At 34.7% G+C, this 26,085-nt stretch overlaps 1 protein-coding gene and 1 pseudogene across 6 annotated transcripts in view; both read right to left on the bottom strand.

Moving 5' to 3' along the window:
* The window catches only part of STAG1 (stromal antigen 1), a 250,216-nt gene that overhangs the window by 30,590 nt on the left and 193,541 nt on the right, over positions 1–26,085 (bottom strand). For 5 of the 6 annotated variants that reach the window (XM_036431365.2, XM_036431364.2, XM_036431363.2 and 2 more), the window contains 7 exons: positions 20,650–20,753; positions 17,110–17,202; positions 16,930–17,019; positions 16,569–16,772; positions 15,137–15,207; positions 13,233–13,320; positions 11,789–11,869 (listed from right to left, as the gene is read on the bottom strand). In XM_036431365.2, the coding sequence (XP_036287258.1) occupies positions 11,789–11,869; positions 13,233–13,320; positions 15,137–15,207; positions 16,569–16,772; positions 16,930–17,019; positions 17,110–17,202; positions 20,650–20,753 (731 nt within the window). The remainder of the gene's footprint in view (positions 1–11,788; positions 11,870–13,232; positions 13,321–15,136; positions 15,208–16,568; positions 16,773–16,929; positions 17,020–17,109; positions 17,203–20,649; positions 20,754–26,085) is intronic. The other variant, XM_036431366.2, reaches the window with a different exon arrangement.
* LOC118715825 lies at positions 12,789–12,905 on the bottom strand (annotated as a pseudogene).

Below are 26,085 nucleotides of genomic sequence, written 5' to 3'. Positions count from 1 at the left end.
AGGGGCTGGGATTTAATCTAAGGTTGGGTGGGTGGACAAGATTTAATTAGATGGCCATATAATATTTGATAGCAAACATTTGAAAAATATAAAAGAAAATTTAAATTTATTAAGTACCTATAATGTGTCAGACAATGGATTGAGGGCTTACTGCTACATAATATATCTATTAGAAGTAGTACTCATTATTAGCAAGGGTTGGAAACCAAGACTGTCTCAGATCAGAGCTCATATTCTTCTCACTTAGTAATGAGCAAAATACATGCAGATAATTCAGATAATTTCCACAAAATCACTTCATGGAAATGGTACTGCCCTTGGCTCTACTTTGACCCTCTTTGGACTGCACCTCTTCCCATGAATGAGGAGTCTGCTGGACCAATGGCATATGCCTACTGTGTCAATATTTAAAATGGTAATGAAGATCATTAAGTGAAAAAAACAGATACAGAAATTACTTTTAAAAAGTACTCTATTAAACTAAAAGTCTATTAGCCTTTTTTTTTTTTTTTTTTTTTTTTACCAATGACAGTACTCAATGCTTTGTTGGACCTTTACATCCTAAATAATGATACTTACATACATGTTTCCTTTTGCTAACACAAGTGCAGTATTTGGAAGGAGTAAGCTCACCTTGTGCAGAGTACTAAAAAAAAACAAAACCTCAATGCCTTGCAAATCTTTAATGTTTCTTATAGAAGAACATTCAAAAATCAACCTCAACAGTACTTTACCTTCTTTAATTTCAAAGATAATACAATACGTTAAAAGAAATTTATAATGCACAAGGGAACAGGCAGCTGAATTAGAATATGAGGATTGCTATGTTGGAAACCCAGACATAAAGTAGTCACTGAAGAGTTCCCAAAGAAGATAACAAACAAGCTGAATTCTGAACAACTCCTAAAAACTATCTAGCTATAGAAAAAGATGTTTGGAGGTGCTTTTGAGAAACTGTTATTTATTGTAGTCTGGGCTTAAATAGGCAGTTGAGTGGCAAAAGAGAAAGCCAAATAGAAAAAAAGGATCCATTTCCATTTAAATGAAAGGCCATTAAAAATGCCATGTTAAATAATTTGGTATTAGTCTTATGGCAATGAAGAGCTACTTGACGGATTTTTATGAGTGCTAAAATTTTGTGTAAAAAAATCATATTATAACCAGAACAGGAGAATAATGTGGAACACAGAGACTAGTTAATAACAGATACAATCTTCTGTTGAGGGCTTATTATGTACCTAGTACTGGGCCATAAATTTAAACTTCACACTCACTCTATGAAATAAGTGGTAATACTGCTATTTTACAAATGAGAAAACGGAAGTTAATAAAACTGAAGTTAAATCCAAACCATTTTAAGTGATAGAGTAAGAGTCAAAACCTAGGATTACTCTGACACTAAACTCCAAGTTATTAATCATTGTTTTGTATTTCCTTACATATTAACAAAGGCCATAGGAGTAATCTAGAATGAGGGCCTAGAAATAAAATGTTGGCAGTAAAGATGTGAACAGTATAGATGAAAAAAGGTGTTCTATGGAAATTGACCTCATAGGGTGAACCAAAAAACTCTCAGCTGGTCAGGTGGGTAGGCATGCCCTTGGCATATAATTTCTTTAGTAAAGGTTAATCTTTGCTTCAAGCAAGCCATTGTTTCTGTGCATCTAGGTTAACACACATTTGAAATGCCTCTTTTCAGACCCCTCCTGCTAATATATAACCACACGTTCAGATTCTTCTGAAAGTGTGACTGAGATAAGAGTATGTGGCGATATGGGCATAACCCAATAAGGGCTGCAAGAACTATCACGGAGATAGTAAAACCTTAGGTTCCCTCCTTAAATTCAAATGCATAAAAATAGCAAAACTGCTATTCTTTAATGCACTTAAGATCTTGCTTTCCAGCAACTGTTGTCAGTTTTGACTCAAACTTCTTTAAAAATTCTCTACGCCCTAGCTGGTTTGGCTCAGTGGATAGAGCATTGGTCTTAGGACTGAAGGTCCCAATTTCAATTCTAGTCAAGGGCAAATGCCTGTGTTGTGGGCTCGATCCCCAGTGTATAGTGTGCAGGAAGCAGCCAATCAATGATTCTCCATCATTGATGTTTCTATCTTTCTGTCTCTCCCTCTTTCCCTCTGAAATCAACAGTCATATTTAAAAATAAAATTCTCTACAAGTTTAGATGTTTCTTATGTCAACATGTTATTAAATTTTAATTTGTTTTTCTCCTGCAAAATGGTCTCATGTCAATTTGATTATTAGACCAGTCAGAAGAATCTTGAAGGGTAGAGGATGATTTTTCCTCCTCAACACTACTAACTGGTTATGTGACCTTAAAGAAATTACTTTGTATCTCAGAATTAATATTTCATAATAAAGTAATTATAAAATACTTTGTGTTTGATTCCTATTCAAGAGAATTACTTTATATATAGTCAATATAGGCACAGAGTTAAATTTTTTAACATTTTCTAATGGTGGTGTGCCTCGTGATTTTTTTCATGAAACAAGTGTGCCTTTGCCCAAAAAAGGTTGAAAAACACTGCCTTAAAATACTATCAATGATTTCATGTAACCCTCTGTAAGTCTCCCCCTTTTATTCTAATGTATAAAACAAGCAGCAAATTTGTCATTCTTTGGAACATTTTTCAATCTGTTGAAATTTTGCTTCCCAATAATTCTTCTCAGATTGGCTCACATAAACTCATAAAAATTCTCTGCAGGTTTGGACGTTTATGTCAAAAGTGTTCCATTTATCTGTACTTAGCACAATTACTGACATAACAAGGCTCATTGAATTATTTTTCAGCTCAACTAAGTCAGTATCCATACTAAAAATGATAAAAACAGATGGAACTAAATTCCTTCATTGGGGATACAACAATGACCAAGAGACAAGAAGCCTTCCCATTGAAGTAGGATGGACCCTATGCAATACCTTTCAAGTTGCTTTCTTATATGAATAACTGCTATTAGCTTCTCTTTCTGGGGGTAGGGGGATAGAGTGAGTGTGCTACTTTCGTGAACACACAATAAAATAACTACTAAATATTTAACCCCAAATGTAATACCTAGTTTTCAGTGTTGTTGTTCTTGACTATTTGAATCTCCACCTGCTGACTCCTGTCATTGTCTCAAAGGCTAATCCACTCACTTATGATTCAGGAACCCTTAAGCTGCCTACTGTAGTTCCAAAACATCTTCTGATTTCTCTTTCCTGTAGTGTACAAAGATGAAGATAAAGGAGGAATCAGAGGGACGGGGGAAAGCAGTAACTGTTAGAATCGAAGTGAGAGAACTGAATTCCCAAATTATTCCAATGTACACATGAAGGACAAAATCTATGTTGTTGTATCCCAAATGTACACTAGCTCCTGAGCATGTTTACATAGTCCTGTAGTCTTACATAATAATAGTTCATTTAGTATCAATTCTTGTTTTTGGTACAAGGGAAGATTAGACTAGGACCACAATTTAACTCCATCAGTACAACAGCTATTGTTTACTGAAACACATCTTTCTTTTTTGTTAATCCTCACTTAAAGATATTTTCCCCATTGATTGTTTTTTTTTAGAGAGTGAAAGGATGGGAGGGAGGTAGAAAGGGAGGCGAGAGAGAGAGAAACATTAATATGAGAGAGACATATTAATTGGTTGCCTCCTGCACTTGTCCAACCAGGGCTAGGGATTGAACCTGCAACCCAGGTACTTGCCCCTTACTGGGAATTAAACCTGGGACCATTCAGTGTGTGGGTTGATACTCTAACCACTGAGCATACCAATCAGGGCCATGAAACACTTCTTTCAATTTAATCTTCCCAACAACCCCAATCTAGCAATGAATATCACACATAAGGAAAATAAAGTTCAATGGTGAAATATTTTGCTTATCTTTATCCCGGTGGTAATAAATGGAGCCAAAATTCAAACTTGAAGACCATGTTCCAACACAAAAAAATGCTGGAAATATACACTATAAATTGAGTCAACAATAGGAAGTCACTTAACAAATACCTAGTAATTATATTTAGAATGGCCACTGAAGTAAAAACATTTCTAAAGAAACCTACTTAGGAAGGAAAATGCATTTCAATACCCCTCAGGGGATATTAAGTAGGATAAGACAACTATATCTTTTCTATTCAAATAAATGGCTTGACTGGAAAGTAAACTTCTTTTACCATTAATTTTGGCAGAGAAAATATCCAATATCTGTACAAGAAAGAAAGAAGTGTTATGTTTTATTTAAATTGTTAATGTTGCTTTAGACCTCTGATAAGCTCAGTTAAAACACATTATTACTTTATAATAATTGTCATTTAGAACAAATCTTTTCAGTCCTGGCTCATTACTGAGATCATGAGGTATTAAATATCTTAAGGTGTCTGAGTATTTACAAAAGGTGCTTTCAAGGCCTGTGTCCTTGTGTAAGTAAAAACAGCATCCAAAATTCAAACAACAAGAAATAACCACCAGCATCCTAAAAAACATCCACTGGACAGGCTAGTAAAACTAAGGCAGCCTTAAGGGATAGAAGGTATATATTGATTTCAGAGAGGGAGTGAGAGAGAAACATCAAATAATGAGAGTGAATCACTGATAGGATGCCTACTTCACACCCCCTCCTGGGGCCTGAGCCCTGACCAGGAATTGAACCATGACCTCCTGGTTCATAGGTCAATGCTCTATCACTGAGCCACTGCAGCATGTTGGAATAATAACTTGTAAGTTCTTTGCTAAACTGAACACATTTACTTCTGGCTTCCAAAGATCTTTATGAATTTTAGAGTTGGATAAAATTCTAGAGAAGCTCAGAATTTGGTCTAAACTCCTATCTACTATATATTCCAGATTAAAAAGAAATTCTTAGAGCTAAACAAGAAATGGACATAAAACAAGACTTGGATCTTTTACCTCTAACCTTCCTAGATCAACCAATCAGGCATTTGAGGTAAGATACAATATTAACAGAAACACAATTATCAAAGAACAACTCTGAAGTTATGAAATAATCATAGGAAGGCTTAAAACTAACTAGATAGTTACTAAGCTTAGAATTCTCAAGAAGTAAAAGGTAATGGGAAAGATTCAGAAAAAAAAAGAATAAAGTAAAATGGTTATTTTTGCTAACCATTTGTTCCTAGAGAGAGAGCCATTATTTTCACTCTTGGTCCCATTCCTTTTCCCCTCTGCAGGGGAAGAAGTGGTACCTGTATTTTGATATTATAGGAATTTGGGGCAAGGACCTGAGTAAGCTATCTCATTCTTATTCATTGACATTCTAAAGGCCTGGGGAGGAAAAAGAAAAGGGGAAGTGTAAAAAGCAGCCTGTTGATTATTTTACATTTGAGCCTATTTCTAGTACATTTCTAGGAATGTATGCTTATATGAGGAACAGCAAGGTTAAGTGTATCTCCTTATGAGTCTGGCCACCTTCACCCTAACACCACTCTTCCCCAGTCTGGTTAGAGGTTAAACAAGCTGGAATTTGCAGAGAAGACCCTTCAGTTAAGAAGGCAATGGAACAAATTTTACAGCTAAACACCTAAGTGATAATTTGACCTGTAGCTACCTGAGGGATATTTACTTTCTTCAATTTAAAGGATTAGGAAAAGGGTCATGATCCAGAAGGCAGGAGTTTGCCCCAGGTCCTTTCTGCTGACTAGAAGAGAAACATGCAGGGTAAGGCTAAAAACACTGCAAATTTAAGATTACAGAGAGTAGGACAGCTCCTCCCAGTAGGAAAAATAAATTCTAGATCTCCAGGCCAAAAAAGGTAATGGGGCATTATTTTAGCCCTAACTCTTATTTACCTGGCTCTTTAAAAGTCTTTGTGTATGTCCAGAAGGAGCTGAAGAAGGATGTTTTCTGCTAGAGAAACTGAAGGCTGCTTCTACACAACCAGCACTAGGGGGCACCGGAACAAAGTAAACTGAGCATGACCTGTGAGACTGCCAAAAGAGGTTCAACTCTGGAAATTAGGGGGAATAGAGGAAATACTCTGAAGTGAAACCCAGTACACTTCCATTCTTGATATAGTCTTCTCATATACTCATTTTATAAAATAGTGTTCACTGTTTAAATTGTAATTTGAATTTAAACTTCAAATATAACTATTATTCATTTAATAGATTCGAAAAATAAATGTAAGAAAACACTGTCTAAAAAATAAGTTGGCAGTATTTATCAAACCTTAAAAGTAAAAATCTTTGACCCAGCAATTCCATTTCTAAGGCTATAAAACAATTTAAAACACAGAACAAGCTTTTGCACCAAAATGCCAATCATGGCATTCATTAATTTTATTATGTTAAAATGTTTCTTAGTTAAAATGTTTACAACCTAAACATCCAAGAGAGTAGGGTGGTATGGTAAAATTAATTATGGTATAGCTATATGAAAGACTAATGCATACAGAAAAAAAATATCTATCGACATTTCTTTTAATAACTGGAGGAAATCCCATGTTAACTAAGAGGAGACATAAAATTATAAATTTTATGATGATTTCAATAAGATTAAAAAATCTGTAAGAAAAAAAACTAAAAGAAAACATACCAAAATATTAACAGTGGTTACCCTCAGGTGGTAAAATTAAGATAATTTATTTTATTTTAACAATGAACATGTACTCAAGTAAGAAAGCCCAACTTTATGAAAAGCACTTTACCTTACATTTTACACCAAAAACTAACACATATAATTTATTAATTAAAGATGCAAATGACCTCTTCAAAGATTTAGCGGTAAAGGAGTTTCTATGAATGTACTAATGAGTAGAGAAAAACATAGTGGTCAGCTGGCTAGCTCCTTCACTAGCTAAATGGCTCATTCCATATTATTAACATAACTAGAAACCCGGTGCATGAAATTCGTGCACTCGTGGCTGGGGGCTGGGGCTGTGCGTCTCTCAGCCTGGCCTGTGCCCTCTCGCAACCCCCGACTGACCACGGGGAGTGGGCCTAACCTGTCAGTTGGACAGCCTTAGCACTGCCACAGCGTGAGCCCTGCTTCTGGCTAAGCGGCATTCCCCCTGTGGCAGCTCCCCCTGGTGGTCAGTGCGCATCATAGCGACTGCTCATTCTACTGCTTGGTCGATTTGCATATTACCCTTTTATTATATCGCACATGTGTCAAACACAAGGCCCGCGGGCCAAATCCGTCCCGCCAGGCCTTGCAATGTGGCCCGCACTGCGCTGTCATCACTGCACTCCGCTACGTTTCCATCACAATGACAGTTTATGACTGTTCAGTAAACCATTTGGCCCGCGATTTAGGCTGGATTTTAGATTTTGGCCCCTTCTCTGATTGAGTTTGACACCCCTATTAGGATACTTCAAGCATGTCAAATTCATGGGCCCCAGGCTGCATGCAGCACACAATGAATATTTTTTCAGCCTAGCCAATATAACAATATATAAGAAACATTTTAATAAAAATTTTTGTAACTTCATTTTTACAATATCCTGTTATTATTAATAACAAACTACAACGTTCGCTAATGACTGATTACTATAATTGTGTTGCATTTGTTTCCCTTATGCACCTTAAGCACAGATGCACTATTTCTTTCCACTAATACTAGCAGTGAATATTTTAGTAGCCGATTGCCCCATTATTAGTCTTGGACTGACGACATGTTTGGTGTGCACAACAGGACATATTTCACTTTCGGAGAACAAGAAAAATAGGTTCATTTGCATTACACATTTATTGGTTTGTGCAATTATTCAGTGTCTGATAAGTTAATGTTCAAGAAAAAATATTTTTATTAAAATGTTCTCTTATTTTATGTTAATGATTACTCATTTACTTCAGCCTTTTGTATTCAGCATGTCTCTATTGAAATAAACCTATGTTTCTATGAAAATCGAAGCTTTTGTTTTTTTGCGGCCCACATAAACTTAAACTTGTTTATTTGCCCCATGTTAACCTTTGAGTTTGACATGCTTGAAATACTTATTCAACAACAGAAATATTAATTAATGGAGGAAGATTTTCAAGTTATCTATAAATGATCAACATTACACATTAAATATTTAGATCCCAAGAGCCTACTGAATTACTTTTAAATTTTAGAAAACAGGGGGAAAATGTTTTAGGTGCATCATTACCAAAGTCCTCCATATATTTTAACTTTAACCACTGGTATTACAAAATAAGCCATTTAAAACCATGATAACTTCTCATTCAAATGCTTTTATAGATACAGAATGATGAAAAAGAAAAAAAAAAGCTATATGACATCATTTTTAATACCCAACTGATTAACAGACATTTGTATTTAGTGAGGAGTCAACCAACATGCCAGCCTTTAGAAAATAATTTGTTAAAAAGCCACAATAAAATTCTCTAGAACAAGTTGTATTAAAAGCTTAATAATACAAGAATTTAAAGAATGTTAACAGAAAAACAACTAGATTGAGATTCAAAAAAATTGTAATTTTAGGCAAGCCCAATTTTCTAAGTAATCAGATTCCTTATCTATAAAATAAGACTATGGTAATATCTACTTTAAAGATAAAGATTTAATTACTTCAGAGCATTTATATTAAAATGATTTACAAAATGACCTCCAAACCAGGAGCTAACAGTTTGATTCCCAGTCAGGGCATATGCCCAGGTTGCTGGTTTGATCCCCAGTAGGGGGCATGCAGGAGGCAGCCGATGGATGGTTCTCTCTCATCATTGATGTTTCTATTTCTCTCTCCCTCTCTCTTCCTCTGAAATCAATAAAAATATATATTAAAAAATAGTAAAACATGCCAAAACCGGTTTGACTCAGTGGTAGAGCGTTGGTCTGCGGACTGAAGGGTCCCAGGTTCGATTCCGGTCAAGGGCATGTGCATTGGTTGCAGGCACATCCTGGTAGGGGGTGTGCAAGAGGCAGCTGGTCGATGATTCTCTCTCATCGATGTTTCTAACTATCTATCCCTCTCTCTTCCTCTCTGTAAAAAATCAATAAAATATATATATTTAAAAATAGTAAAACATCACCCAAACTAAAGTCTCTTTCTGTCCTAATTTATCATCCCTTTGCTCTCTTCCACCTAACCCCATTCCCCTTTTCCTTTGGCTATCACTATGCTGTTGTCTGTGTCTAATATATTTAAGTGACTTGCCTCAAGATTATTTGCATAGTAATCCTCGGCTAGAACTATAGTTGTTAATAATTTATCAATTGGGATGTTAGTAATATAAATTATATGTGTACAAAGCTTATTAAATTTTAAAAGATATCCTATATAGAAAGCTTGAAAATTCCTAATCTAGTAAAATATGAGTCATTAAAATAATTGTTTTAAGAGAATCTTAGCAATGAAAGATTAATTTTTTTAAGTTTGCATGTATCTTGAAGATTCATGCTTTTTAAAATTATCACTTAGAAAACCACTTTATATACACAACTGAACATAATAATTACTAAATATATTTTGAATGAAAAATTACCAACAACTTCAAAGTGGGAAGAAAGAACTTGAGAGATACCTATGTAAGATTCACTTATAATATAAATGAATAAAAAATATAAATAGAAATCAACTGAATAATGAAAACACCTAAAAGATGCTATAGCACCCTAGCTGGTTTTGCTCAATGGATAAAAGTGTCAGCCTGTGGACTAAAGGGTCCTGGGGTTTGATTCCGGTTAAGGGCACGCACCTCGGTTGCAAGCTCCCGGCCCTGGTGGTATTATGCGGGAGGCAACTGATCAATGTGTCTCTTTTACATCGGTGTTTCTGTCTCTCCCACTGTCTAAAAATCAATGGGAAAATACCCTCAAGTAAGGATTATTAAAATAAAAAATAAAAAAAAGATGCTGTATCATTCTTTCTAGCATAAAAGAAATCAGTGCTGGCCACAAAAATCTGCATTGACCTCCTTGCAATGACAATCAGAAAATCTGTGCCTCAGATAACCAAAATTACCTCAGTGGAAAAATAAGAATACAAAACTAACGAGAATAAATTAGAAAAAAAGTTAATTGTAACATATAATAAACTCTTGTTATTAAAATTTAATATATTTATATATTTTTATGTAATTACATTGAATATATAATTACATATATTCAATCTCTGTTAATTTTACCATATTAAAGAACATTTTTAAAAACATGAGGATGTAATGCAATTTTCAAGTGGTTTTGGTTACTACAAGAGGTTAATTTCAGTTTTGGCTTATCAAGACTAAATTGTCAATAAAATAAAATAAAAACAACCAGGAAGCTAACCAATATATCGCTCTTCTAATTAAGAACAAAAACTCCAATTACTTTCCAAAGGCAGCAAATTCCTCAAATTTTTAATCAGAAGGGTAAAACAAAATCTTTCTCTGAGAAAAGAATGCTCTATATCAAGTTATTCATTCTGTATAGTAATGTATTATTGAACTACTTTATTGGCTTAGCAGCTTCTGTTTTAAGATGAGGCTATGTGAACATCCTATTTTTAAAAAATATATATATTTTACTGACTTTTTACAGAGAGGAAGAGAAAGGGATAGTTAGAAACATCAATGAGAGAGAAACATCGATCAGCTGCCTCCTGCACACTCTCTACTGGGGATGTGCCTGCAACCAGGGTACATGCCCTTGACCGGAAGTGAACCCGGGACCTTTCAGTCTGCAAGCCGACACTCTATCCACTGAGCCAAACCGTTTTCGGCAACATCCTAATATTTTTATTTGATTCTTTTTTAAATAAAATATATTTTATTGACTCTTTATAGAGAGGAAGGGAAACAGATAAGTCATAAACATTGACCAGTTGCCGCCTGCACACATTCCATTAGGGATGTGCCTGCAACCAAGGTAACATGCCCTTGACCGGAATCGAACCTGGGATCCTTCAGCCTGCAGACAGATGCTCCACCCACTAAGCCAAACCGGTTAGGACTATTTGATTCTTTATCAAGTGTTTAAACTCCTATGTTCAAGCTGCTCTCATTTCAAAAGTGATATAGACTTTTAAAATCAAACTCTCATTTTTTATTTTTTAATGGACCACTGAAGTAGTATAATTTTAGGGTGAAAACCTATATGAAAGCCAGTCATGGTTATAGATCTTCCTGGGACACCTGTTTTCTTCCTTTTAATCAGTGACAAATTTAAGACAAACTGTTTTCCTTGTATTTCTCCATTCATGGAGCTGGGGTGAATTTATTTCTAATTTACCCTTGAGCTGGGAGCAACTCTTTAGGATCCCAAATTTATAGGGAGGTGTGTTACCTATAAGACATTACACCTTGGGAGGGCCTTACAATTTGTCTAGATTAGAAAAGATCCTTAAGGTTAAGTAGGCTTCAGTTGCTTTGCTGACTCTCTTGAATCCTAGTTTCATTTAATATCTGGTTTGTATTTCCCTTTTTGTTTTACATGGTCAGTCAAAAATTAGAAGCTAAAAAAAATTATCTAACAATTTGAGTTGTTTTTAATAAGAGTGTTACTTAGTTTGAGTCCCAAGGTTCCATGATGCCAGCCAGAACTGAAAGCTGCATACTATTATCTCCCAATATTACTCTATTTTTTTAATGGTTATTTCCTATAAAAATTTTAACTTTTGTACAAATAAAGTATTTATCTATTGCTTGAAGACTGGTTATTTCCAAAGAGATAAAATATACTTACTCATAGGATAAAGCAAAAATTGATAACAAGAAAATTATTTTATATTTTGTCAAGATGATAATTTGCTATAATTTATAACAATAACGTATTAAATATAAATGAATGGAGATTATTTTATTTTAGTAATAACCCTTCTGCCTACAGAAACTCTTACTTACTTTGGAAGGAGAACCATCAGTAATTTTCACCAACTGCCAAAGAATCGAGTAATGGGAACACTGCAATGCCTGTACAACTATCTGTATCAAATAAAAAAATTCAAACAAATGAGATATAATTTACAATTGTACAGTTTATATATTACAATATTTTTCATAGCTTATAGTCCAAAAGTTTTACAAAATTAAAGAGCATCTATAAAATAATATTTGGTAAAAAAAAGAAAAGAAAAAAAAAAGAAAAGAAATACATCATCTTAGAGGCATAAATGTATAAAAATTTTAAATGATAACCATTTGGGAAAAAAAGACACTATTACCAAATGTTCACTGTCTGAACTCTGTTGTTAAAACAGCTATTTATTCATTTTCTAAGCCTATTGCTAGACACAGGGGCTTAAAAATAAACATATTTTCTCATCTCAGAGAAGAATCAACTGAAAAAGACAAATTAGTAACAGTTATAATAATTTAATAATTGGTCTGATAAAAGAATACACACATAGGGAAATGTGTTGAGGGGAGAGAAGAGGAACTCACATATTAGCCAGGAATAGGAAGTGATAATGGTTAGGAAAAACATTCTAGAGAAGACAAAAAATCACTAAATCTTTAAAGAAAGATACAAGTTTTAATCTGGTAATAAAAGAAAACATAAGTGAAGAAATAGAAATTTCAAAGGAAGCTTCTTTGATAAACTGTGAAAAGTTTCATAGAGTATAAGTGTAAGCATAAACTAAGACTAGATTAGCCCTGGCCGGGTAGCTCAGTTGGTTAAAAGTGTTGTCCAGATATGCCATGGTTGCAGATTCCATCTCCAGTCAGAGCACTACAAGAAGCAACCAGTGAATGCATAAATAAGTGGAACAACAAATCATGTCTGTGGCTCCATCTCTCTCCCCCATCTTCCCCCCAGCTCTTTCTCTAAAAATATAAATAAATAAAAGAAAGCAAGAAAGAGGTCTAAATCAGTAGAAACCAAATCACAAAGGACCTTATTGGAGGGTAACGATCTGGCTAATGCTTATCTTAGAGTAATTAATAGTACCCCTTTTCACTTTTAAACTGATAAGAACAGATACTACACTTGATCTTATCCAAAAGGCCGAGAAGCGATCCCATTTCACTTTTAAAAGAACACTTATGTGGACAATAATATGGTCATCTTACCATGACAAAGAAATCTGGATGTGATCCTAAAAATGCTTACCTTAACATAAAAGTTTTGAGAACATTACAGCAAATGTTTCCTATTTTATTCTGCTTAAACCCGAAGACATATCTATCAGTAACATTTAATCGCTATGGCAAGAATTCTCAAAGAAGGTGGCTATATTAAAGAATTATCATCTACTTTCTATGAAAGGCTTTTGATAATCCTGTGTGATTGCAAAAATCCTTAGCTTTCTGAAATGAGATAGAAGGAAGATTAATAAACACCCACCTGTTCTGGCATAGCTCCATGTTCAATTCCAGTCTTCAATAATCTGTAGCAATTACCAAACAGATCCCATTTTGTGAGATCATGAGCACTAAAATAAACAAAATTTATTAATTTTATTCTAGTATGAATTTTAAATAAAATGACTTAAAATAAAATAACTTCATTTTCTTGTAGAGTTGAAAAAGAATCATAAAGGAAATATTCGAGTGCTCTTACTTAAGAAAGAAAAAAGAGGGAACTGAGAGGGGGAAATAAAGAGGTAGAGAGAGCTCAAGATGATATTAGGAATTCATTAAAAGAAATCAGTAATAACAAAACTTTACACATTCTAAAATAAAACAAAACTATCTATAATAATAAAAGCTTAATATGCTAATTAGACCGGATGCCCTTCTGGACGAAGCCGCAGCGGGCATGGCCGAGGCAGAGGCTGGTGGCTGCTGCGATAGGTGGGCAGGGACAGAGGCAGAGACCTGCAGCCACCTTGGTGGGCGGAGGCCAAAGCAGCCACTGGGGGGGGGAGAGGGGGAGCTGAGGCCTTTGCACCAATTTCATGCATCAGACCTCTAGTACCATAATAAAAAACAAACAACCTTCACACGTTTAAGTGAAGATTACTTCAACATGGTCAACCTAAGCTGATATTCCATAGCTCTTTCTCTTATTTAAAATACATATTTTAAAATACATTTAAACAAATCCTGAGATCACACAGAATTAAGCAAATGTATTTCAAAAACGATTTGATAAAACCAGGGGAAAGAAAATATGACAAAGCCCAATAACTTTAGTGTAGTTATTTGCATGGGCTGAGGAGTTTTGAATGAGATAATGCTGACGTTTTAAATCGTCATGAGCTCTACTACTAAAAATAGTAGATAATTGGCTGTCAACTTTTATTTTCATACATCTAAATATTTTTAAAATTAAGTTTGTGTCTCCATGAAATATCGAATGTATTGTATATAAAGAAAAAGCTTAGATTTTGGACAATGCTTTAAAATCTGAATTATTTACTGATGTAGGCCTACACCTAAATATTCTTTTGACAACGAAGTTCTCTATTTTCCTTTCTTTAGAGAAGATAAGCGTGTCTTACAATAAGGGACATGCAAATTACAATTTGAAAATGACACTTATTTCCTTGAACAAGCCTTTTGCCCTTCTTCAAATTCAACTGTTCTGTCTACATAAAAAAACAAGAACAATTCAGAAATAAAAGCTCACAGAAATAACTTTCATGGCTTTCCCCAAAACATTTTTTAGTAAGACTTTAAAAAACTATCCATTGAAATACTTCAGAAATGCTAGTTTATAGAATAAACTCATCAAATTTGTTAAAAATACAATTAACTTAAACCTTTACAGCGTGCATTTATTATAAGGTATGATAAATCTTACTCCTTAATAACCATCCTATATAATAAAAGCATAATATGCAAATTGACCAAAAGGCCAAACAGCAGAATGACAATGACCATCTGGGACCACACTATGACACCCACTGGCACCAGGCCAGCCAAGGCAGATGTGATGTGATTGGTCAGGGCCCGGTCATCACCCCATGATCGCCCTGCAGAGGGAGGCCCAGGCCAACAATCAGCAGGCTGCAGATGGGCAGGGCCTCCCTCTGTGAGGGAGGCCTGGGTCTTGGGGGCCAGCAGCCAGGGGAAGGAAGACCTACTCTTGCACAAATTTCATGTACCAGTCCTCTAGTATTAAAATAAAACCCCATAATTTATCTGAAGAAAATTAGAATAATAAAGAAAAACTTTACAACACCTTGATATTTCCTTTAAAATTTCCCACTGTTATATGAATGTTAAACATTACAAATATGATCAGTCTGGTTTATGTTGACTAATCTGCTTTTCACTGAATCTACTTCCAATGAAATCACATACTTGTGAAAAGAGGTTAACCGCTTTAATGTAGAAAGCACGTTGTAAATATCATCATCATCAGCTTCTTCTCCCTATAAATAAAAAGTAGACATTACCTTATTACCACACCTTTATGTATCCTCAAATTCACCTGAAAGTTTATTAATACTTACTGCTTAAATAAAAATTGTTATTATTATATAAAAAATACATATTCACTGTTGGTAAATAACAAAACACAAATAAAACAAAATAAAAAAATGAAAGATACCCCTAATCCCAACAGTGAGAGACAAATCACAATACATAATAAAATATGATTAAATTTTTTTAAAATTTAAAATTAAAAGTAGGGGGATATATTGTAGTTTACTTGGATTAAGATCATCAGCTTGGATATCAGAGCATAGAAAGCTGTGAGGTTTCAAGATTGCCTTATTCAGATTGGAGAAAAAAGATAGGATTTGATAATTACAGAAATAATTACAAAAACAACCAGTTGGAGAAGCTTCCTGCTATCTTGGGCATGCCACTAGTAATCAGCCATCCCTCATAAGCACATAATTTTAATTTTCTATGCATTAGCATATCATAAAGTAATATTAAAATGCAAATTAGATTCCAGGAATAGAAAATTAAAAAAAAAAAAAGATTTAAGAAAAGTCATTCCTTGTCCTGCTGGCATGACTCAGTAGTTGAATATTGACCAATGAACCAGGAGGTCATGATTCTATTCCTGATCAGGCACATGCCTGGGCTGTGGGCTTGATCCCCAGTAGGGGGTGTGCAAGAGGCAGCTGATAAATAATTATCTCTCATTAATGATGTTTTTATCTCTCTCTCCCTGCCTCTCTGATAGCAATAAAAATAGTCTTTAAAATGTATGAAGAGAGCATTAAAGAAAGAAAAGGGGGGAGAAAAAAAAAGGCCAGGACTTAAGGTTTTTCTCAAAAAACAAACAAACAATACACACACACACACACACATATTTTTTATATATATATATATATATATATATATATATATATATATATATATATATATATAAAATATATATATCTTGTGAAACAAATTTAAAAAATAAAGTATAACAGCCCTGGCCAGTGTGGCTCAGTTGGTTTGATTCCTGGCCAGGGTACATGCCTTGGTTTGGGCTTGATCTCTGGTAGGAGACAAGCAGGAGGCAGCAGATCCATGTTTCCCTCTCACATCAAGGTTTCTCTCTCTTCCTCTCTCTTCAATAAAAATAAATTAAAAATCTTTTATAAAAAAAGTATAACAAAGGCTGATCTTTATAGGATGAACAATTACAATAATACTAATACTGCTAAGTTCTGAAAGGTGTAGAGAATTGGACTAAATTTTATTTAAAATGGAAACAATTTATACACTCAGCTACCTTTAATAATTATTAGCCAAAATTATTATATTTCACATTAACTTTAAAACATACCTCTTGCAATAGATCTTCCACAGAATGATTGAATCGATCTACAAACTCATCAATCAGCTGGCTTCGAGCTATGTCAACTCTATTCTGGATGGTATACTCTTCACTGCATAAAATGCTATAGGTTTTACTGCAGGCTTCTAGAACATCTGATTCTACATGTTTCTCCACAACAAACTTAATCTGTTTTAATAAAGCATCCAGATGCTAAGGAGGGAAAAAAACATGCAACTATGATAAGTAGGTAAAACAAAAATAAGCATCTGCCAAATAACAAATAAGTCTATATGATCACATATAATTAAAATATTCTAGTTAATAAAACTCAATACAATAGCAGAATTTTAATTTCATAGTGTCTTACCTTTTCCATTCTACCTGTGCTATAAATTTCTAGATCAAAATACTGTGGGATTTGTAGCAAGTTTGCTACTTTCTCTGCATCTGCAGAATACTAGAAGGAAGAAAAAATAGAAAAGTAACCACTTTTATAGTGTAATAAGTAAACTCTGTGATATATTAAAAAAGTGTAAAAAAGTTGTACCTTTGATAACAACATAGGAAGTGTGATAATAAAATGCTCAGTCAATTTGTTCCTATCGTCAATTTGAGTTTTCCTTTCTTTGGCAGTTAGCACCTAGAAATAAATTCAAATGGGCACAGAATAAGTGTTATGTACTAATTTATAAATCTACAACATTAGACAGAATGATGAAGCACTAACAGATAATGTAATTGAAAATTTTGAGAGGAGCTTTACAAACTATGAAAATAAAGACATCTAGTTTTATGCAAATTTCTAGTCAACATTCACCGGTACTCTATTAATTAGCTCCTTATTTAAGAATCATTAAAGTTTAGACAAATTATTCAAATTAAATGAAAACAAAGACATTTCCATAAAACTAGTTATGAAGAGAAAAATACTGGAGCCAATGGAAAAATAATTTTTCTAGAGTTTTATTTTTTACTTTTATTTTTTTATTGTCTAAGGTTTTACATGTTTCCTTTTCTCCACTTGACACCCTCACCTCTAATTTTTCTAGAGTTTTAATCTCAATATGTTAACAGTGATCTCCCCTATGTTAAATATTAATACATTCTATGTTTTCTGGCATCCAGTTTCTGAAAAGAAATCAACTGCTAATTTATTGCTGTTGCCCTCTCTACCTGAATTTTCTACTGTTACCTTCAAGTTTTGTCTTTGGCTTTCAACAGTGTGACTATACTGTGCCTAGAAGTGGAATATTTTATGTGTATTCTATTAGTTTTGTTAAGCTTCTTTGATATGTGCATTACTATTTCTCATTAAATTCATGAAGTTTCTGGCAATTATTTCTTCAAATGTTTTTACTTCCTGTCTTTCTTTCTGAGACCTCATTACACAAATCGGATGCATTTATGTTTCACACATTTCTGAGGCTCTGTTCATTTATGTTCAATCATTTTTCCTTTGTTCTTCAGAATGAATAATTGGTTATTAATCCATCTCTATATCGTTTATTTCATTTCAAATCTCTTACTGAGCTGATACATTTTAAAAAATTGGACCTACTGAGAAGCCATTTTTTTTCTTACTTAAAAAATTTTTTTTTCTTTATTGATTAATGTATTACATAGTGTCCTTATTCCCCCATTGCCCCTCTGCCCCCACCTGCTGCTGCCCTCATCCCCCTAGTGTCTGTGTCCATTGATTAGGCTTCTATGCATGCATACAAGTCCTTTGGTTAATTTTCCCTCCTACTCCCCACCCTCCCAGGCCTTCCCTGAGCTTTGATGGTCTTATCAATGCTTCTTTGTCTCTGATCTGTTTTTGTTCATCAGTTTGCGTTGTTCATTATATTCCACAAATTAGTGAGATTATGTGATATTTATCTTTCTCTGACTTATTTCACTTAGCATAATGCTCTCCTAGGACCATCCATGTTGTTGCAAATGATAGGAGCTCCTTCCTTTTTATAGCAGCATAGTATTCCACTGATGCTTTTTATTTTTTCCAGGATGGGATATATATATATATTGATTAAGGTATTACATATGTGTCCTTATCCCCTCATTGTCCTCCCATCCCTCCACTCATGTCCTCACACCCCTGGGGTCTGTGTCCATTGGTTAGGCTTATATGCATCCATACAAGTCTTTGGTAGATCTCTCCCTTTTACCCCCATCCTACCTTTCCTCTGAGGTTTGACGGTCTGATCAATGCTTCTCTGCCTCTGAATGTGTTTTTGTTCATTAGTTTATATTGTTCATTATATTCCATAAATGAGATGTGATATTTATCTTTCTCTGACTAGATTATTTATCTTAACATATGCTCTCCAGTTCCATCCATGCTGTTGCAGATGGTAAAAGTTCCTTCATTTTTATCACAGCGTAATATTTCACTGTATAGATGTACCCATTTAATCCACTCATCTGCTAATGGGCACTTAGGCTGTTTCCAAATCTTAGCTATGGTAGATTGTGCTGTTATGAACATAGGGGTGCATATATCCTTTTCTGATTGGTTTCTATTATAATTTCTTGGGATATATTCCTAGAAGTGGGATCACTGGGTCAAATGAGAGTTCCATTTTTAGTTTTTTGAGGAAACTCCATACTGTTCTCCACAGTGGCTGCACCAGTCTGCATTCCCACCAGCAGTGCATGAGGGTTTCTTTTTCTCTGCATCTTCGCCAGCACTTGCCATTTGTTGATGACAGCCATTCTGACAGGTGTGAGATGGTACCTTCTTATTTTGATTTGCATCTCTCGGAATAGTGACTTGAGCATGTTTTTATATATCTCTTGCTTTCCCCCCTAGTATGGCCACATTTTACTGCTTCTTTGGCTATAATTTTTCTAGAAAAGTAGACATATCTGGATAATAGACACTATATATTAATTCAATTTTTAAAATTTCATTTAAAAATTAAGTAACCTTTAAATTGTGTAACTATCCTCTCCTATGATGAGTGGCCCCTGCCTGAAATTTTTATTCTTACTGGTTTTTTTAGCCTATCTTCCTAGGAGTCCCCTCTGATTTTCAATAGATTACTGGTCAATGATTTGGGCAAAGGTTGTGCTCAAATACCTCAAATCTATACGGCCTCTTCCTTATGAGACTTGATCTTTTTGTGGGTATAAGAACATAGTCAAAGTTTGGCTTGACATTTATTTTAGGTCAGGGTCTCTCAGATTTCCCAGTCATCCAAGGATGTGTGGAGAGCTTATCTAATCCTTTTATGGACTTCTCATTTCCAAGATTTTTTTAAGTTAGATTCTTGGCTTGTTCATTGTTCTTATCAACTGCGAACACAACCTCTGAATATCAAATATGTGGGTATTCCTACTTGTTTCTACCAAGTTGCCATTTCTAGCTGACAAAGGAATTTTTCCCACTAGTTCCTTAAAAGCTGTTGGTTTTTGTATACAGTACCACTCTGGTAAAACTACAGATCTCATCAAACTTAAGGGATGTGTGTATACTGTATATAACACCTGGCAAGAAAACTCTGCTTTTACAGAAGCTTCAGCATTTTTTCAAGAAAAATGTTTCTCAAATTGTTGTTGCTGTTGTTTTTTAAACTTCAGTGAAGCCCCAGATTCCTGATGTGTTGTGTGTTTTTTTAAAACAATTTTTCCAGTTTTATACTTCTGTTGTTTTTTTGCACAGAGAAATTGTCTACCTCTTCAGATAATCTTCCCATCTGTGATTATCTCAATTTATCTTTAATATAATACCAATAAAACCTGCATTATTAACTCCCATATTACAGCTGAGGAAATAAAGGCATGAAGAACATAACTATCTGAAGATTAGTTGCTAAATGGAAGAGCATACAAACTAGGCAGCTTGCCTTGCACTTTTAACAGATATAGATGCAAAATTTCTTAGAAGCACTAGACTAGAAGCAGCAGGTATAGGTGCTAAAGCAGCATAGAAGGAAAAAATCTATTTTTGAAGATGAAATACCACAGCATGTATCATTTAAAAAACATCATGTTTTTAGAGATACATATACCAATAAAATTTTCAAATACTTAAGATAGTTAATTACATTAAAATCTTTTTTGTAGATTTATTACTAATATAACTTACTCTCTTGCCAGTACCCCTTCCCACAGGAGGATGTGCCTCAGCAGCTTGACGGATTGTACAAACCATTAGCTCTATTAGCGCACTCTCTTGACGGTCAGACATTGCTAAGGTTAAACAAAATACATTAGCATGAGATTTATAATAAAAATGCACATAAAATTTAAAACAATTTTTAAAAACTGTGAATATATTCCATTACTGATTATTTTAAATACTTAAGATCTGTATTTTGTTATTTTTTGAAGTTAAGCAAGAAATATAGGGTGTCCCCCTAAAATGTATACACACACTTTGAATAATTATCAAGTCAATATTTATTAAAATACATTTTATTTTCAAAATTGAGCTACTGGCAGTTAATGTGTATATATATATTTTGGGGGACATTATATATAAAGAAAAAGAGGGTCAACGCTGATCTTTTCTAATACTAGTATCTTCTATTACTATGCTCCTGAGTTAAGCTGAATTTTACTATATTTCCTTATACATCATTTGAAAGCTCATCTGAGGATGTTTTTATTGATTTTTAGAGAAGAAAAAAGAGAGTAACATTGCTTGGTTGACTCCCGCATGAGTGCCGTGGTTGAGGATCAAACATGCAACCTCGGTATATCCCTGACCAGGAATTGAACTTGAAACATTTTGGTGTATAGGTTGATGCTCCAATCAACTGAATCACCCAGTTAAGGCAAGCTGTCTTTTTTTTTTTTTTTTTTTTTTTTTTTTTTTTTTTTTTTAATAAAAGAGATCATGCTGCCCTAGACGGTTTGGTTCAGTGGACAGAGCATTGGCCTACAGATTGATGGGTCCTGGTTCGATTCCGGTCAAGGACATATGCCTGGGTTGCGAGCTCGATCCCTAGTAGGGGCATGCAGGAGGCAGCCAATCAATAATTCTTTCTCATAATTGAGGTTTTTATCTCTCTTTCCCTCTCCCTTCCTCTCTGAAGTCATTAATAAAAAAAGATCATGCTGTATTATGTATACATTTGATATTAACAATAAAATTTTTAAAAATATGTTTTTATAGATTTCAGAGAGAGGAAGAGGGAGAGATAGAAACATTGATGAGAAAGAATCACAGATTGGCTACCTCCTGCACACTCACTACTGGGGATCATGCCCAAAATCTGGGCATCTGCCCCTACTGAGAATCGAACCATGCACTTCTGGTTCATGGGTCAATGCTCAACCATTGACACACACTAGTTGGGCTCAATTAACAATAGATTTTGAATATCTTTCTAGTCACTGCAAAATTATATGAATAATTATCTTTTATAAATCTATAAATTATAATATAATTTGCTCCACAATTTAGTCAACCTTCTCAAATTTATAAATTTTTATAATTATAAACAATGCAGCAATAAATATCAATATTAAAATATTTATGTAACTGATTTCTGCAGAATAAATTCCCAAGAGGAGTACTGGGTCAAAGGTTAAAATCTTGATACTGACAGTTTATTGCAATTTACTCTTCCAACTACAATCATGAGAATGTTTGGTTCTCAGATCCCTGCCAGCACTGAATGTTATAAAGCCTTTTAATTTTTGCAAATCCAATGATGAAAAATTATTATTTCATTGTTATTTTGCTCCTTCTTATTAGTCTACTAATTACTGGAGTATATATTCTTGCTCATTGATTTTTAGTTTTTTCCTGAGATTTTTGTTTATTCTTTGCTCATTTTCTACTATTAGTCACCTTACTTCTTTATAAACTCTTGTGTATTAGAAATAGTAACTTTGTTTTTTAAACAATACAAACTTTTTCTCACAGTTTGTCCTTTTCTTGTCAGGCTATAGTATGTTTTATGAGAAAGAGAGTTAACTTTTGCAAAGTTATATCTGTACCAATTTGTTTAATAGCTTCTAGGTTTCTTTACATCCTTTCTAGTAATTAAGATGTAATTGACATATGGCACTGTATAAGTTTAAGTTGTACAATATAATTTGACATATATTGTGAAATGATTACAGTAAGTTTAGTTAACATTCATCATCTCATACACATACAAAAAGTTTCTGGGTTTCTTGTACTGTTTTCAAAGGTCTCCTTGTTCTAGAGATTATAGAAATATATTTTCTTTTTCATTGCCTTCCCTCTCTCCTCCTCCCCCACTGTCCTTCACTTGCTTGTCAACTTTTAAACGTTCTGGAATTTATTTCTGCTGATAGTATAAAGTGTGGGCCAGTTTATTACCACCAGATGAAGAGACAATTATGACTCCAACATTGTTAAACGAACAAGCTTTCCTTGCTGAATTAAATATCACCTTTTGACATATTTTAGGTTCTTATATATACTTAGATCTACTTCTGGGTTCTTTTAGTTTCATTAATGTATCTATTTCTATTACAATGCCATACTGTTTTGGTTATAGCAGCTTCATAATCCCAGTAGGGGCCGTGTGGATTTGCGCATCTTGAGAACTATGGGCTGTGAGGCTGTGATGGGCACAGGGCACGTCTTGGCCCATTCTCTACACCCTTGCTCGGCCCCTCCTGCCGAGGCCTGGTCCCGTCTGCTGGCAGCCCTGCTCCCACCATCACTGATGCCAGCCCCGCTTGCACCTGCTGACAGCATAGAGCTTTTGGTGCCAGCGCCAGAAACAGGTGTGAGGGGGCCGATGCCTTCAGTGGGTGCGAACAGCGGCTGCTGCCCTGATCACCCCTCAGAAACAGGGGGAGGTAGAGAAGCCCTCAGAGGTGATCAGGGCTGGCAGCCACTGCTTGCACCCTTTGACCAATCTGGGAAGGTGTGGGGTATCGGCAGCAGGTAGTAAGCAATGGCTCTGGTGCCAGCAGTAGTGCATGTGGGGCTGGCACTGGCAGTAGATGCAAGCACCAGGTGGGATGCGGTACATGGGAGCAAAGAATTTTCAGTACCCCCAGAGACTCGCCCCGATGACAGCAATTGGCGCCCCGTCTTGGTCTGGCACCCCTGCTCACCTGCTCCACCATCCCGCCACAGCCAATGCCCACCATATTCTGCACACACCCTCTGGTCAGTGCAAATCATAGCAATCGGTTGTTCCACTGTTCGATCTATTTGCATATTAGGGTTGTATATAGAGATATAATAAAAGCCTAATATGCAAACTGACTGAATGGCCGAACAACCGGTGAATGACTGGTTGCTAGATGTGCACTGACCACCAGGGGGCAGATGCTCAATGTAGGAGCTGCCCCCAGGCTATCAAAGGTGGGTGTCAGCAGGGTCCCCCAGTCACCACCCCACAGATAGGCCCTGATCATCGGCCAGGCCAGGGGCCCTACCCGTGCATGAATTTTGTGCATCAGGCCTCTAGTATATTATAATATACTTTAATATGTAACTCAATTTGCCCAATTTGAGTATTTAGTAGAACAAGATTCCCTTACCTAGTTCTTTTTCTAAAAATTTTCTAATGCTAATGGCAAATGACTAAGCATTTTCTATGCATAAGACACTGTTTGAAGTGATTTATATGCTTAACCTTTTATATTCTCAAAATAATTCCGAGATAGGAACTAATATCCTCACTCTCCACACATGGGGAAAATGAGCCACACAGAAAATTTAAATAACTTTTCAAAGCACTTAGTAGTAGTCACATTTATAAACTCATGTAGTCTGACTCCAGAATCTGTGCTCCTAAGCACTATGCCACACTGCCGTTTAATTAAAATTCTTTAAATTTAAAAATCATTTTACTGGTTCCTTTTTACCTCACAGAACTCACAGTAGAATTCAGACTGGTATTTTAAGAAAATTATGCATTATATTCAGAATAGCTGACATTTATATAATCTTTCCAGTCAGAAATATAATTTAGCCCTCTTCATTTTTGAAGTCTTATTTTAGGTCATTTAACAAAACATTATCATTTTATTCACATTGATTCTGTACTTTCCTGTTGCATTCAATCCTATGTATTTTTAAAGATAGATTTTGAGACTAATTTGAATAGTTTAATTTTATCTTTCTGTCCCCCCCCCTTCTGTCTCCTTTCCTCTGTGTATTTAACTGTTAAAGACCAATAGATGTGGAGATTATAGAGTGAGTAGGTATAAACTGAATGAAAAGAAATTAAGACTTATAAATTTAGAAGTTTACACTAATTATTTTAAAATAAATTTTGGCAAGAACAATGAAAAGGCAAACAAAGACATTACATCTTTTCCTTTACTGTTTACCAAAATCATCCTATATAAGAATATGTATGCACATCCTAATTCAATCATTTTTTTTTAAATCTTAACATGAGGATATGTTTTTTATTTTGAGAGGGGGTGAGGGAAAGAAACATCAATCGGTTGCCTCCTGTATGCACTCCAACCTGGAATTGAAAAATCAACTTTTTTGGTGTATTACATGATGCTACAACCAATTGAGCCACCCAGCCAGGGCCTAATTTGATCATTTTTGTTTTAAGATTCTATGGCTTTAGGAAAAAACATGAACTTTAGTTTTAGAAAAACCACAAAAAATAGCTTCAGTTCTTCCATTTATACTCCCTGATCTAATGCCTAATAACATAAAAAAGCTTTCCGCTCAATAAAACAACTAAGTTTCTATTTTTATGATTCTAGAATTTCATAACTTTCCAATTTGGCTAAGGCTAAAAGAATGGCAAGATTGTCTATGAACTAAATGCATTTATTTTTATTTAGGGGAATAATCTAGTTCTATGGAAAGCAAGGAGAGAACAAGTTATCTCAAGTATGGAAACATTCCTCTACTTCTATATACTAAACTCCACATTGGTGTTGAAAAATAACACAATTGTACCCAGTGCCCATTAACAACAATTTTGTTATTTACTTTGTTATTTATAATTTGAAACCATCTACTTAGGCAAGGTTGGTTGAAATTTAATTGAAGTCCCTTTTGGGATTATTGACAGCAAAACCAAATAATAAAATTGAAAGCAAAGCCAGGGGGGAAGGGTAAAAGAAGGCAAAGAGAATAGCCAAAGAATATATGACAGACAACAGAGTGGTGAAGTGAGGGGAGGGTGGTGAGGACTGGGAGGAGGTGGACAAAAGTGGATGAGGAAAGCACCTGTAATAGTATCAACGATTAAAAAAAAAAAAAAAAAAAAGGCAAAGCAAGCATTAAACCATAGACAAGAACTAAATACAAAACCTGGATTAAATAGGCAGCTGTTTATATTGTAAATCATCAGATAATTATACAACTTTGAAATCTATGGAAACCTCTTTGTACATCATCTCTACTTGCCCATTGATTATCACCATTCTCTTACTACCATTGAAAAGAAGTGCTTAAAAGTCACCAGTGACCTAAATCATCTAGTTCTTTTTCTCCTCTGCAGTATGTGATGTTATTAAGTATAGCTCTCTTGAGTCCTCTCTTAACTGGGTTTCTATAGAGTACAATTATCAGCTCTCCTTTTTAGAGCTTGCTAGGGCTCTTATTGCT

Source organism: Pipistrellus kuhlii, unplaced genomic scaffold (assembly GCF_014108245.1).
Source record: "Pipistrellus kuhlii isolate mPipKuh1 unplaced genomic scaffold, mPipKuh1.p scaffold_m20_p_11, whole genome shotgun sequence".
Classification (NCBI taxonomy): domain Eukaryota; kingdom Metazoa; phylum Chordata; class Mammalia; order Chiroptera; family Vespertilionidae; genus Pipistrellus; species Pipistrellus kuhlii.
Note: the sequence above shows the minus strand (reverse complement) of the source record. Positions and strands in the feature narration are given on the sequence as shown.